The following is a 16,044-nucleotide window of genomic DNA, read 5'->3' as shown; positions in this document are numbered from 1 at the left end:
ATTACGTTTAGTCCCTATACTTTCACAAATGTAACAATTTGGTTCTTGAACTTTTAAAAGAAAGATTTTAGTCCCCGTACTTTGAAAAAAGTAACAATCTAGTCCCTTTCTTTAAAATAACTGTTAAAATCTACCGGAATAAAAGTATGAGGTGGTTGCCGTATAGAATCATGCTATTTAAATAATAGAAATAATAATTAAGAAAGGAAGTTACCAAATTTCTAATTTTTGAGTTTCTAATACATTTTCGATTTTTGAAGTGTTTTTTTCTTGTTCTTATTTTCTAATGGGAGATTGAAAATTAAAGATGAAAAATGAGATTTCATAAATAATTGGAGGAAATATTTGTTGGGGTTTTTCTCTCAATCTCTCTCTCTCTCTCTCTCTTTTTTTTTTTTCTTTTTCTCTTAAAGTAATGGAGGGAAGGGATCTGGTGGGAGTAGTGGGTTACCGTAGATGTGGTGGGATCAGATGCTCCGTCTCAGTGTAAAATAGCTTATGGGGGCTTCTCATAAACCAAAGAAAGAATTGCTAAAATCCCTTTTGAAAACTTGACTTTTGGCACCCTCTTAACAAAAAATGAAAACCAAATAAATGGAAACCAAAGATAAAAATCCAATAACTTCATCAAATTTGGATCCAATCAATTTCCTCTAGTTGATCTTGAAGCAAACAAATCTCTTTGGTTTCTGTAAACACTTTTCAATGAATGTTATTAAAAGGGGTTTGCATGGATCCAACTATACTCCACGTTTTAGGGCCAAAAGAAAAAAAAAAAAAACAAAAAGCACTGGATCTTTCAAATGTAAAACAAAAAACTTTATCTATATCGTTTTCCATTTTTTCAACTATAAACCATCTAACTTTGAATCGATCAAACAAAAATTGGATACATCAACCTCATATTTCTGTTAGATCTTAATTGACATCTCAACAATAGGGACTAAATTGTAACCATTTTCAAAATATAGGGACTAAAATGTTATTTATAAAAGTTTAAGGATCACGCTGTTACTTTTATGAAAGTATGTGCACTAAGTTTTATTTTAAAAATTTTTATAAATATAATAAACTACTAAAATATTTACGGTCCGTATAACAAATTCCATAAAGTCAGTCATTTTTTTTATCGTCTTTCTTCCTTTATTCTTTTTTTTTTTTTCGTGATTTATTTCCATCTTTATTCTTTTCTTCTTTTTTTACGTCGTTGATTTCTTTCTATCGTCTTTTTATTTTTTTCGCTGCATGCATCGTTTTTCTTCTTTTCCCCTCTTTTTTACGTCACTCAAATTTGGGTAACCAAATCTGATTTCTTTCTACCATCTTTCTTCTTTTTCTCTTTTTTTTTTCAAACGTTGCGTGCATCGTCTTTCTTTTTTTCCTGCTTTTTCTTTACGTTGTTTAGATTATGGTAACTAAATCTAAAAGATCGTGTATAAAGAATCTTGAAAAAAATCGTTTAACCAAATCTAAACGAACGTGTACTAAATCTTAAAAAAAAAAACTACCGCAAAATCTAAACGTGTAACTAAATCTAAACGATCATGTTACCAAATTAAACGATAGAATTAAAAAAATAAATCATTTAGACTTGGTTATCCAAAACTAAACGATCATCTACCAAACAATAGCCAAATTTAAACGATCATGTACCAAATATATTACGCCTATTGTTGATGAGACATTTTTTGTATTTTTTAGGATAGACCTGTTGACTTTTTCTATTTTTAGAATTATTATATACGTTGTAAATATTTTGACCCATCGTTATATCGTTGAGAAGACGCCTTTCATTTCTTACTTTTAATTTTTTAAAAAATAACAAACAAATAAACAAAAATAAATAAAATATAGTTTAAAAAAATTACAAAAATACCACCGATATAAATAGTACGAAGGCGGAAACATTCTTAAACAGTTGTTGGTCGGACAGAGGGTGCTCTCTCCCTCTCTCTCCCCCCCTGTTCGATTCCACAATGTAAAGCGAAAATTCCTGCTTTCTCCTCTCGCTCTCTCTAGACTAATAAATTTTCCCATTTTGTCGCTGCGTAGATCTCCACTTCTCTTGGAATCTACTCTGTAACTGGTAAGATCGATGACTTTTGCTTCTAGTCTCTCTACTTTCCTTTTTCCGGTTTGGTGTTTCCATTCTTTCTATTTTGATTCTCTTGACTTCATATATGCTTTTGAGAGTGGTGAGAAAGAAGACACAAATATATTACCTTTGCTAGTGGTGGGTTTTTAATTGGGTTTCGTTTTGTTCTTAAATTTGTCATGTGTGCTTGCGAATTGGGATTCAATGAATTTGACTCCTTGTCGCGCGATCTTTCCGTTGGTGTTCCTTAGTTTGGTATGTGTTATTGTTATGTGGGATTGATTTTGAATCGTTAGCTGGAGTGGTGTTGAGGGTTGATGTTACTTTACATGTTACAATTAGGTTATAATTTTTAATGCTTATCTAGTTTCTTTGAGCAGCTATTCTGACATGACCTAGTTTCCGTCGCTTTCTTGCTATTTGTTTTTTATTTTTTTTTTTAAATTTTATTTTTAAGTTACATCTCCATTTGGGATTGGGTTCTTTATTTGTTTAATAAAAGACTGCTTTCATTTTCTCCTTAGGATACTGTTTTATGATTTCAGTAGGATGCACCTTTTGTACAGTTTATTTCACTTCACTTCTTTGACTTAAGTTTTTTACCCACAGATAGTCTTTTCTTTGCACTTGTGGATGTTTTTTTACGACTAAATCAATAGTTGTTATTGTGATTTAAAGTGGTTTTCTAAATTCACATGGTATCTCTATTTAAAGTATATATGGTGTTGGTGACTACTTCATGCTGCGTGCAAGTTGTCACAATCTTTTCTTGGTGCCCAATCTCTATAATCCTGATTTTTTAATCTCGGTCTTTTCAATTTTCTTGCATATGGTATATGGAATAGAAGTAGTTTGATGCTGTTCCTTAAAAATTAAAAGTGAGGGCTCAAAATTGGAATGGTGGTTTTACCTCTCTCATTAGGAAACAAGACTCTCATTATACTGGTTGAAACAGAAAAGTTGTTTACAAATAAAGCTTTCTTGGCTGGCTTCCTTTTGATGTATATATTGGTCTATTTCTTATTTGTTCGGTGTTAGATTCATCGTCTTTTTTTTTTTTTTTTTGCTTGTTTAATAGATACTGGGGTGAAACAATCGAGGTGAATAAGCTCTGCCAGTTGATTGTCTGCTTTGGACTGGGAAATATGTCAACCGGAACCGTGAGAAGGATCCCACGTCAAGATATTCAACTGGTAAGCTGGTTTCTAAATTGCTCATCATTCTTAATTTCTTTCTATCAACCCAATAGATCCCAGTCTCCCAGAGAACTGGATATTAGTTGTCGCCTTGTAGGAATAGATGCAAACAAAGTTTTAGACCTTCACAAATAGTTTAGCCGTTACTTGTGAGGTCAGATGACATGAATTTATAGGCCAATGAAATGAATTCCTTCATTTCCTTTCTGGATTAAGGAGTTTGGATTTGTGGGACCATATCTTGGATAAAGTTCAAAAGAGGTTGTCTTCTTGAAACAGAGTTTCTCTCTCTATCTAAAGGAGGAAAACGTACACACATCCATGCCGTGTTGGCAGAGGGATCCCTAACTACTTCTTGTCAATGTCTAGGATTCAGGTCATGGTGAGCAAGTCCATTGAGAAAGTAATGAGGAATTGCTTCTTGGAAAGGGTTAATGAGGGTGGATTAAATATTTCATCCCATCAATGAAATTATTCATTTGTTTCTCATAAAAAAAAAAAAAAAAAGAACGAGGGTGGATGATCTTACCTGGTCAAGTGGGAGGTGGTATTGAAACTGGTGGATCTACAAGGTCAGCCATTGGGAACTCGTGATGTTTCTTCTTGGAACCTAACACGCTGTGGCATTGGGTTATCATGAGCAGGGGCCTTCACCCTGTTATGTAGTGTGAGGGTAGTCGCTTTCGGGGTTTTAACGTATGGAAAACTATTTCTTCAGTTTTCTCCCTTTTTCCTCATTTATATGTTCTCATTGAGGTGGCTCGAAGACTTGTTTTTGGGAAGATTTTTTTCATAAGAACAACTTCTATTGAGATAAAAATGGAAGGATACACAAGACGGAGACAAAAAACCAACCCACAAACAAAGGGTGTTCATCTAAAGGAAGAGACTCAAACTATACTAAATAGAACCCATAAGATACTTACAAAAGGCCTTCAAAAGCACCCTGAGGAAAGCCTTTGTGTGTTATGTTTTTGCATTTATTTATCTTTTGAACAAAAGGTTACATTCTGTGGCCTTGGTGTTGCCATCCCTCGATCCTTCCTTGCTTTTCCTAAAACTTATGGCGGCCTGTATTCGATAGAGAGGCAACAAATATTTTGGGTCTTCTCTCCATTGTGTGGCACTTCTAGGTGTATCTAGGGAGAATGGATGTTTGGTTGTGGTCTCCTGATCCTTCTCTCATGCTATTCTTTCTTCCAGTTTTGTTGGTCACTTCTTCCTCCCTTGCTACCTCAATTTCTCCTCTTTTGAATAGGTTAAAATTTTAAAGAACATCAAGTCTTTTGCATGACAGCAGGCAGGTTTTGCATAGGAGCATGGATACCTTGAATCATGTCTGAAGGCATTCTTCCATTGTTGTGTTTATGCTGTGATACATTCTTTGCAGGAGGCATAGGTACGAGGAACTTGATCAATTGTTGTGAGATTGCAGTTCGTTCCGTTTTTTGGGATTGTTGGAGAACCACACTTGGCTTGTGTGGTGCTTAGAGCAGGGATGGTGGTTAGTTTTTGGAGTTGCTTTTGACCACTCTCTAAAGGGAAAAATCTTATGGAAATGCAGTTTTCTTGCTGTGTTGTTGGATATTTGATTAGAAAAAAATAATAAAATTCTTGAGGAGGCTGAGAGATTGGGACAGGCAATTCAGGAGAAGTCTAGGTTTAATGGCTCTCTTTGGGCCTTGGTCAGTAGGTCTTTTTGCTACTATGATATTGGTCTTTTTTGGATTGGAGTAATTTCCTATAGTTTGGTTTGGACTCCTTTTATTCAGGCTGTTTTTTCCTTCTCGTTTTACTATGCTCTTGTATAATTTCATTTTTCTCAAGTAAAGGTTGGTTGCTTACAAATACTATGCTCTTGTATGTATATACATGCCAGCTGAAACATTTTGTCAGCCATATATGTAATGAAGCTTGAATAATCCTTTTAGGCAAGTTGTTCATGTCCGTCATTTACGATATTGATGCTAAAAAACTCACTCTTTGGAATCTTGAGGATTGAATCTTTAGTTTATCTAAAAGAATATTGGTTCATGGACATGTCAAAAGATTATTAGAGAAGTGGAAAAACTTTAAAGGAAAATGTCATGCTTGTTTATAAAGCATATTGCAGACGTTTTGATTTTGAAATCTCCTTATCATTTAGGATATCGAATTATTTGGTATTGTTAGTGATATATAATTACATTTGCCTTCAACCACTACCTTAAACTTTTGGGTAAATTGGTGATTTAATATGGTATTAGAGCAGGTGGTCCAGGGAGGTCATGTGTTCAAGCCCTTGCATCGTTGTTTCCTCCACAATAAAAATTGATTTCCACTTGTTGGATCTTTCAAATATTTCAAGCCCACAAGTGAGGGGGAGTGTTAGTGATGTATAATTAAATTTGCCTTCAATCACTAGCTTAAGCTTTTGGGTGGATAGGTGGTTTAATAGGTATTAAAACCGATATGTAATTTCGTTTTTTGATTTCTCGTATGTTAGTAATTTTATCTTTTTAATATACTCTATCTTGTTTTTGGATTGTTGCTCAGCATACAGCTTCTTGGTGGTGCACAAATTACACCAATTTCTTTTATAATTACGACCTTTCTATGATTTTTAACAATTGGAAGACTCTTATTCAGTAGCTCTTTGTGGGGGTTGTCTCGACTCTTAACCCCCACCCTTAGGTTGTTCTCTTTTGTTCCTCCATGAATATACGTTTCTGTTTCTTATAAAAAATAAAAAGAAAAAACTGTGTTGTTTAAAATGCAAACGTCTTGGTGCAAAAACTTTGGAGTTATGTAGAACATCAACTTTCATCACTCTAATGAATGGTGGGTGTCGATTCCGGTGTACATTATTCAGGTGATTAATCTCATACAATTATTTATGTCTATATTTTAGGTGCGAAGTCTTATAGAGCGATGCCTTCAGCTTGATATGAGCCGAAAAGAAGTTGTGGAAACACTTTTGAATCAAGAAAAGATTGACCCTGGCTTCACCGAACATGGTAAACATATAGTCAATGTTTTTATTTTCTGACATACTAATGCTTACTTGTCTTTCTGTAAAAAAAACATGCACATTCGTTTGCTGGTTTGTTGGTTTGTTCTATTGCTGATAGATGTACGATCATTATCATAGCTTTGGTTTTTTTTTTTGTTAAATTTTTATTCAATTTGTAGAATAATATTCCAGTTTGTTTTTCCTCTCTTCCACAAATCTCTTAAGCCAAACCGCACATTAATCAGACTGCAATAAGGAGACATGGTATAAAAAGTAAAATCCTATGTTTATGTGTTCTATTTCATTACATGATCGTATAAGGAATTTTGATCAAGTATTGTGTTTGGTTGTTACTTGTACTCATATCTTTCTCCTTGTCTAATTGATGTGGGAGTTTGGTCAAGGATATTCTCCTCTTCATTCTCACAGGTATTCTTTCATTTTTTTTTCTCAATTAAAGTGGTTATTCTCATTACAAAAAACTTTGTGTTTGGTTGTTGCTAAGTCACTCCGCACCCAAATGCATAAACTAATGGTTTATAGTAAATTTGATATTTTATCAATATTTTGACACTCCTTTTCCCTTGTAGGCTTTATTTTTTTGACATTTAGTTCAATATCACATGATGCTGTGAAATTAAAATTTTGACTTTTTAGTCAATAATATAATGCCTTGACTAATTGATTTTTGCTCAGGTCTAGCTTTCATGGGTTTGGTTTTAGCTTCACCCAAAAGGCCCCTAATTTTGAGATAGCTGTCCTTGTACTCATATCTTCTCCTTCTCTAATTGATGTGGGAATTTAGTCACTCTTAACAATTCTCTGCGTAACAAAATACTGTCTAGTCTTTCTTCAAATAAGCTTCTATTTGTACAACTCCAGTACTCTTTGATAATTTGCTATTATTCAGACCTACTTCTCTTTCCTAAATACCATCTAGTTTTCCTTCAAATAAGCTTCTATTTGTATAGCCCTACTACGTTGAGAATCTGCTCTTATCCAGACCAACTTCTCTTCTCTGGAGTAAAGCACCTATCCCTATAGAACCCAACTACGAGTCTTCATGTCATATGTCTTTGAGGCTCATCATTTCTATGTTAGCTCTCGAGGAATCCATTGACATGGTTGAGTTTGGGGAATGACTTGAATACCACACCATGTTAGAGCTACCTTTGAATCCAAAAGTTTAAGATGATGGTTTATGATAATTTTACTAAATTATCAACAGTTCAACGATAGTCATCCATATTTAATTATAGGAAAGAACATAGTGATAGTGAAAACGATATTTAGTTAGTTGATTGCTGTGTTAGTACGACACCCAAACTGCATGATAGCATGATGTGCCATGACAGGTTATAGTTTAGTAAGATGAGCAATGGGTCCACCATAAAAATGTCCAGCAGATCTAGAGGTTTTATTTATTTTATTTTATTTATTTTTTATTTTAATTTAAGAAACTGAGCTTTATTCAAAAGAAAAGAAAGAATGCTCAAGGCTTACGAAAAAACAAGTGCACTGAAGGAACCCAAGGACTCTAATTGAAAAGAATAAGATGTATCTGATAATTACAAAAAGTCTGATATATACACACACATATATACATATATTTATGAAAACAACTTCATTGAGAATAAATGAAAGGAAACAAGTGCATACAAGAAAACCAGCCCACCAAAACACCCAAGGTTCCAACTAAAAATGTCAACGAGAGAATAGTTACAAAAATGCTTTGCAACCGAAGCCCAGAGGGGCACATGGAACCTCACTAAGGACCAAACACCACAAGGGTCCCTAGCCCTTCCTCTAAATACTTTGTCATTCCTCTCCCCCAAGTACCCCATACCATTGCACACACCCCTGCAAACCACAAAAAAGTCTCTTTGAAAGACGGATGGAGGAGGAACTCTTCGATCGTCGAACGGACATCCCTTTGACCAGCAAGTCTGGTTTATAAATGGATACCCATAAAGAGGCATTTAACCTTGCCAACTCCCTTAACTCTTCTAAAGATCCTACTCTCTCTCAATCCTCCCCACCCCTCCCAAAAAAGGGGGAAAAAAAAAAAAAAGAACAAAGCAAAGCAACACGTTACCCACAAGTCTCTTCCCTCATCATGAAAGGGAGAGTTACGTCTTGAATCATTGACCGACCGTCTTTGTTACCAGCTAAGTTTACTTTTATTTATTTTTTACAAAGGCTAACTAGGAAACTGAGATAGTAAGTAGCTCACCATTGCAACTTAATTTTTCTTTTATCTACTTTTTACAAAGATGCACAAACAATTTATTGGTATTTGGACGTTACAAACAAAAACCTCACTTTAGGAATACCTCTAGGAAGCCCCCAAAGCAGAAAACATCTCAAGGTTAATCCAATATGTAATAAGATTACAAGAAAGCTCCCTTAAAAAAAATAGTCTTATAAAGCGAGTGATTACAAATTTCATTCGGAAGGGCAATCCAATAAGCTGTATCGAACTTTATTTTCAAATCAAATCAAACACACATCACCACCATCGCAAGCAACACGCATTTAACCTGTTCTGATGTCGAGATTTCTAAATGTGACATGATGGAATGGTGAAATTCTATGCAACCAAAGGAAAGAACAAGCTACCGCTGTGCTGTATAGTACTTTATCATATCACCAGAGTTTCTTTTTCCCAAAAAATTGTTGATTTCTTCCAAAATCAAATGCTCCAAACCACATACTTAACAATAGTGAGCCACAAATTTCTTGCCATCCTAAATCATAGCCAAGTAGGTTGTGAAACCACAAGCACCAGAACATAGGAAGATTTGAAACAAAGTTCCCAAAAAATTCTAGCTGTACAATTTAAGGAAGAACAAGTGATGGTTATCTTCAACCTCTTAAAGACATAATTAACGGTAACTTGGATCAAGGACCAATAGTTGCTACATTGTCAGTGAAAGGATGGTTTTCCAGACACACACATGGAAAAAACAAAGGACAATAGAAAAACATACAATAAGTTTCAAGTGGATTCTTATCCAAAAAAAAGTTTTTAGGTGGATTGAAAAAAAATTATTCATAAATTCTTTATCCATAGTTGATAAGTGGATATAATTTATTGTACATAGATCTCTGGATTGTTTCCAGCCTGGCTGATCCTTAGATCTCTGGATTTACATGCTTAGTATTATGGTTCGATGTATTTTGAACTTTGTCTCTTGAGTGTTAGGCTTTAGCCTCTTTTCACTACATCAATGAAAAGTTTGTTTCTGTTTCAACATAACACTCATTGAAATAGAACTGCAGGTTGTGGCTTATACTACATTCCTTTTATGTTTCTTTCATCTGTTGTAGTCAAAACCTTATGATTTGCTTTTCTTACAGTTTGGCAGAAGCTTGAAGAGGAGAATCGGGAATTCTTTAATGCATATTATCTGAGACTGATGGTGAAAAGCCAGATTATCGAATTCAACCGGTTGCTTGAACAGCAAGCTCGAATGATGCACCAGATACACCCATGTGCAGTGACTGCATTATCAAGTTCTAATGGATCCCATGTCCAACCTAGTAAGGCTGCTTTTCTCCTAATTGGAAGCTTAATCTTCATATTTGTTGCTTGTTGCATTGCTATATTTTTGGATTTATTATATGTTAGTTACAATGCATCTAATTTTTCGAGAATAAGGGAGATCATGTCTCTTTTTCTAAGAAAGAAGATGAAGAAAAAGAGGGGCTAAACATTTCTTTCTCGTGATTTCTGAAGTTCACAATTGATGAGGCATATTGAATGAGGAAGATTTGCACCTCATGTCATTTCTGCAAAGACACTTTCCTTTCAAACCAATGCTCTCTAGTCTCTAGCATACTGAAACATCAACTTTCTTGTAATTGAGCTTATTGGCTACCGTATGGTATTACTATCAAGTGGCTGAAATGACGGGAATTACTTGATGTCAATTCTTCCCAAGTGAATATGTATTCTTGGAATCCATGCTGTATGCTTTTGCCAATATGTGAGGCTGTCGGTAAAGCCCGATTCTGTCTAATTCAGTTCTAGGCGTTTTTGGATAGAAAACAGGAGTTTCTTTAAGTGTCGGAAAAGGATTGCAATTTGGTTAGGACAAATGTCTTTGTTTCATTTAATCAGGGCTCTCTTGTTAGGAACCTAGGAGTCCTTTTTGTAATATTTTAAGTTGTTGCCTGCCCTGTGCTCGAGTTTTTGTCAAGTTGAAGCCACTCTCTCCATTTAGTAATAGAATTCCATGCCTGTTGGCATCTGGCAACCTCTTCATTCCTCTCCCTTCTTGCTATGTATAATTGTAGGCTTTTAGCAATTTTCATTTCATTTAGTCAAAAAAGTTGATTCAATATTTTATTAAAAGAAATTAGAAGGGAAATAGGCACCTAGGGCAGACAGTTGAGCATCCAGAGATGCCATGCACAAAGAAAATACATTTGAACTAAATGTATTTAGTAGTTTCTAGTTAGCCCCTATTCAAAAACCCTTATTCTCTAAAAGACTTAATCCCGATTCAGAAAAAGATACCATCAAGTTCAAATTCACATATGATGTGGAATAAGTTTTCATTATCAACTACAAAGTTGCACTAGGATAACATATTTAATAAAGATCCATCTTTTAATTTGGCAAAAATTGATGTATGGTTTATATGCTCATTCTATAATTCTCTTGTACTATGAGCTCTTGTTTGTGTAATATTGTAAATCGTATTTTGGAGACTCAAGTAGAAGAAGAAAAGATGGAATATAATATTGTGATATTAGGGTTAACGCTCTGCATCTTACAAAATGATTCCTGAAACTTTTATTAATCAAACACATCACATTTTCAATATGTGATTTGTACTAATGCAGGTTTTCTATTCCACGGGGATGTATGACATTTTGTATATTGATGATCTTGTGAGGTTTTCATTTCTTGATTGTGATTTGGAGTTTGGATTAGTTTCTTATCTTTCTATTTCTTTTTCATTTCATTTATATTAGTTGGCGGTTGAAGGAGTTGCTTTGCTAATGATAAACCTTTCCCGGCATTGTATATTTATAATCTATTTTTATTTTGTATCACTACCTAGTCAATGTACTTTATTTTCAACAGTCCACCAGAGCTGCTATGCACCAGAGCATACAGGACCTACTTTGAAACAAGATGATATAGATCACCCCGTTGGTGTCAGCATAGGCAATGTTTATTCTAATGGTACCCAACCTGTACACTCAACTTTGCACACTGCTGTGGATATGTCTTCTCATACCAGGAATGATGCCGCACCTCAGACCTCAAATGTAGGTCTGTTTCAAGGAATGAATGGAGGGATGATCAAAGTAGAAACTGGATATTCAAACAGTTCTCACTACATGTTTGGAACGGAGGGCAATGTCCTTGATGCACACCAATCAATTGGGAACGCGTCAGTTGCATCTTTTGCTAGTGTTGATTCCAACACACCATCCTTCAATGAGTCACTTCTTGATCCGGATCCCTCTTCATTTGGGTTTATTAATCAAATTACGAGGAATTTTAGTCTCTCAGATCTGACCGCGGACTTCTCTCAGGGTTCAGGTATCTTTTTTCACTCTCTATGTTAAATTAATTTCGAATGTACTACTCCCTTAATTTTAAGTTCGAGAGATGTTCAAAAAGATCCATCAAGAAAAGAAACCAAACGTTTTCCCTTTTTGTTAAGCTTCACCCTCTTTATGTCAAAAAGAATGAGAGAGAGTGGACAAGGACTGTATAGATGCATTATCAGTATAATAATATGACTTTGAATTGCCAGATATGCTAGAGAGCTACGGCAGATGTCCCTTTTTACCAACAGAGGCTGATAACATCATTGATACTTGTGAGAATGGAGACCGTCTTGGTAATGAGTTTTCTGTATCTGTTGATCCTTGCTTGTAATATTCGACAGGTGGTTACTGACTTAAAATTTCTTCGCATTTAAAGATAGTAAAAGGTTGGATAATGTATCAGAAAGCCTGAGTTACGAAGATTTCAGACACAATTAGCTGGTATGTTATCGGTGCTTAAGTGATCATTTTAAATGTATGTTCTTTTAGTTTTCTCTCGCCGTTCTTTCTAAGAAGAATTAAGATCACTTATACACTGCTTGTAATTGTGGGGTTGCCATCGGTTCTCCTTTGGCATGAAATCATGAAAGCACTTTTGTTTGAAATCCAACTCCTTTTCATAAGAATAGGCTTCCTTGAGCATGACACGCTCCTTGAGATGCTTGCTCTTGTGCGTTCGCTGGAGTTTTTTGCTACCTTGTGCGTTTGCTGGAGTCTGTTGCTATCACAAAAATTAATTTAGGATTGACTTTTGATCTTCAACAATTATTTGATTTATTATTTTATCGAGTTAAAACTCTCAGACACCCAATTTTTTTGTCTGATGGACTTTTTCAAATGTCAAATAGGTTAATTAAAGGCTTAGACTTTCAAATATATTTGTTATTTAAAGAATAAAAAATTAGAATTCAATAAAATCATGAAGTCATTATTATCAATCGTCAGTGTTAGTGTAGTGCATATGGGGCCAGAACTTGCCCATGCTTGCTTTTTCCTAGTAATTTATGGGTACAAAAACTAACTTGATATAAGCTTTTAGTTACATAATCGGAATAAAATTAAAGATGGATATCGAAAATGAGGTAATTAAGAGGTAAATAACTGAAGTTTACATTTAATATCAGCCAAGTTAATCTGTATAATCATAGCTCTTATGTAATGCCACTTTAAATGTTGGAAATTTTCATGATTTTGTTTTGGTTATTGCAGTGCAGCAGCTGTACATTATGAAATGCATTTACACAAACGTTTGGATCATGGAAGCTGCTTATTGATGAACTTTTTAAGCAGTTGTATATGATAAAAGGCACATGGGTTTGCTGTCAACCTGATAATTGATGCATCAAATATCATCATTTTGTTGCTATACTTGGGCAGATGATTGTACATAGCATTGTAGGGCTGAAGATGCATTCAGATCAGCGCGGAAACTTACTGACCGTATGCGCCAGTTTCACTGACATTGGCGGATAAGGAGTTTTCCTTTAGAACACAGAGCCCCAGATTATCATAGCAGGTTAACATGGAGAATGGAAATAATACATCACAGTGATTCTGGAAACAATTTTAGCTTTCAAGTGATTGAATTCCTGAAACTAACCTTTAATGTTTGATGGTTTTGCTTGATGATTTCAGTATTGGAAGTGATTGTAATGATCTGATGAATATATTGAGTGTAGATTGTAAGAGTGGAATACAGAAATGTTGGTTGGGTTGAACTTTGTGATTGACTGCCATTGAAGGTGGCTTCACCATATTGTCTTTAATTAAAGAAGCTTCTTGAGGTGAGTTTTATGCCTAGTAAGTGTCAAATACTGATTGTTATGTGTGACTAAGGCTCTTTTAATCATTTGGTAGTAAGGCAACCATTTGGTTTTCCAAACTTTAAGTGTTTTCAAAATCAAAGTTGAATTTTAAAAACTAAAAAAAAAAAAAAAAGTGATTTTCAAATGATTGTTTTTAGTTTTGAAAATTGGTTGAATTCAATTAAGTAAAACATGGTACGAAATTGAAAGCCGTAGAAAGGGAAGAAAAACCATTGGAGTTAGGGTCGGTTGTGGAAGGGAATAAGGCTGCAGAGAGGGCCTTAAGCTTAAAGGAAAAATTATGTGTCAAAGTGATTAAATTTTTGAACAAGACACGTGCTTGGATCTATCGATGTGTCTACGTTTATTGCTCTACAAGAGCTTGATCATTGGAGTATTTAAATAAGATTTCTTTATTGCAAATGCACCTGTATGCAAATTAAAAAATGCTTGCTTTGACATCATTATTATTGTTTCCAACAAATAATTAAATTGGGATTTTAGGTAAACAAACTATATTATTCTTTATTAAACTATTATTGTTGTTATATATGGTACAAATGGGATTTGAACCATAAATTTCTGGATTATGATTGTGTCAATTGATTTGGGTTATTTTGACAATAATAATAGTAATAATAATTACTATTATACTATAATAATTATTATTATTGGCATCCATGCCTTGAACTAAAGTCATGTCTATGGAATGGGAAACTCATTCAATTACATTTGTCATTGTTTACTGCACTTTGTATTCCTTATGACAAGTGGGTCCTAGTTTAGAAAAAGCAATAAAGTAATGTAATCTAAATGAAAACAAATGGTTGATCAATGAGATTGTATTTAAATTTTGTGCGGGACCCACACCCTTTTCGGTTAGATTTGTGCAAATTTTAAAATTTTGCCCTCACATGTTAACATTTATAGATGTTCTGATTGCGGTAATCAATATCCATTACTTAGGGTTTAGCATTCTATCATTTGTGAAAAGGAAAACCTATCGATAATTTTATAGTCAAATGTGAGAAGTTATCAATCATCATTATCATTACCGTTCTCAATAGTTGACATCAGTTGTGTTGATCATTGTTTTCAACAAATGATCATTGGTGCAAGCGCAAATCGTATCAATAAGGTTTTAAATTACCATGCATGCGATTAACTTTTATTTTTCATGCATGTTCAATAGTACTGCATTGCTTTGTTTGTTTGTGATTGTAGTGAGCTTGATGGAACAAAATTAAACATATATCTAAAATGCACAAAAATAATTTTGGAACAAAATGAAAAAATATATTAAACGTTTACAAAATAAAATTTTCTAGAACAAAAGATCCCTTCTCCCAGTGGTGATGGTTACCCCAAACGAAACAAAAAAAGAGAAAAAAAAAAGACCCTAGTCCGAATCATTAGCTATGATTACTAGTGTAGTTTGACCGGTCTCTTTTTTTTCGCCACTATTTCCTTTTTTGTGGCCTCTTCAATTTCCCAATGCTGCTTTCGGTCACCTTAAATTCCATTTTGTTCCCTTTTGACCTTGTTTGGTGAGGTGGACGCCGAGCCATTGATGGATGAAAGGAATGCCTCTTCTGGGGAAGGCTTGTTCACACTTGAGTGTGAATTGTCTTTCTTCACTTGTGGAGAAGGCATAAGAAATTGATTGGTAGGGGTATGGGTGCAGGAGGGAGTGAGGGGTAGAGGAACACTCCAACTCGCTATCCATGTCCTCAATGCAACATTTTGTGACGAGTCATCCATGGAGGACTCCGGTGTGGTTATTCTTAGGAGGTTATCATTCTCGGAGCTTGTCTAAGTAGGGACAGACGGGTATTCGTATGAATTAAAAGAGTTGTCCGTGTCTGACAACATTTTCGTTTTTCTTCTTGTTGAAGAAAAGTTTGAATTTTGAAAAATGGTAGGGACATATATATATATAATATTTAAAAAGGTGCATTTGTTGAGTGTGATAGGTGGACGAACGTCTATTGAATTTCTGACTATATTTATTGGATTTATCGTTTGAATTACCTTTTGGGTTACCGATTTAGCAAATGTGAACAATATCTATTGATCTGGAATGTCCACATGAGGCCACGTAGTAGTAATTACTATTCAGTAATTACTCCACCAATCCATGCTTATTTAATTCTCCAAGTGATAGGTTATGGTTTCCGATGTAAGCCAGTAGAAAATGATTATAAGCAGTCCATGAAAGAGACATTCATTGATTTAAATTGATTGTATCGACAATCCAAGCGATAATGATACAGACGTGAAGGATTGTCAATGTTAACCTGAAAGAGAACGATACATGGAAATTGTGTAATTTAAACCTATAACATTACAAATCGAAGCGATAAGTTGAACCCAACGGGATCAATA

At 34.5% G+C, this 16,044-nt stretch overlaps 1 protein-coding gene across 2 annotated transcripts; it reads left to right on the top strand.

Annotated features, from left to right (window-relative positions):
• The first annotated feature begins 1,915 nt into the window (after positions 1-1,915).
• Positions 1,916-13,654, top strand: LOC103495809 (uncharacterized). Of its 2 annotated transcripts, none has more exons than XM_008457475.3 (8): positions 1,916-2,086; positions 3,174-3,288; positions 6,182-6,287; positions 9,644-9,826; positions 11,379-11,843; positions 12,061-12,147; positions 12,231-12,295; positions 13,064-13,654. In XM_008457475.3, the coding sequence occupies exons 2-7, from the start codon at positions 3,241-3,243 to the stop codon at positions 12,290-12,292; spliced, it is 951 nt and encodes a 316-aa protein (XP_008455697.1). In that variant the 5' UTR covers positions 1,916-2,086; positions 3,174-3,240; the 3' UTR covers positions 12,293-12,295; positions 13,064-13,654. The 2 variants fall into 2 exon arrangements, with proteins under 2 accessions (XP_008455697.1, XP_008455698.1); XM_008457476.2 differs by lacking the exon at positions 1,916-2,086 and adding an exon at positions 4,682-4,795 and having other exon boundaries at positions 3,168-3,288.
• Positions 13,655-16,044: the final 2,390 nt, after the last annotated feature.

The sequence above is a fragment of the Cucumis melo genome, chromosome 8 (assembly GCF_025177605.1).
Source record: "Cucumis melo cultivar AY chromosome 8, USDA_Cmelo_AY_1.0, whole genome shotgun sequence".
In the NCBI taxonomy this organism is placed as follows: domain Eukaryota; kingdom Viridiplantae; phylum Streptophyta; class Magnoliopsida; order Cucurbitales; family Cucurbitaceae; genus Cucumis; species Cucumis melo.
The sequence above is the reverse complement of the archived record's forward strand: the minus strand, read 5'-3'. Positions and strand labels throughout refer to the sequence as shown.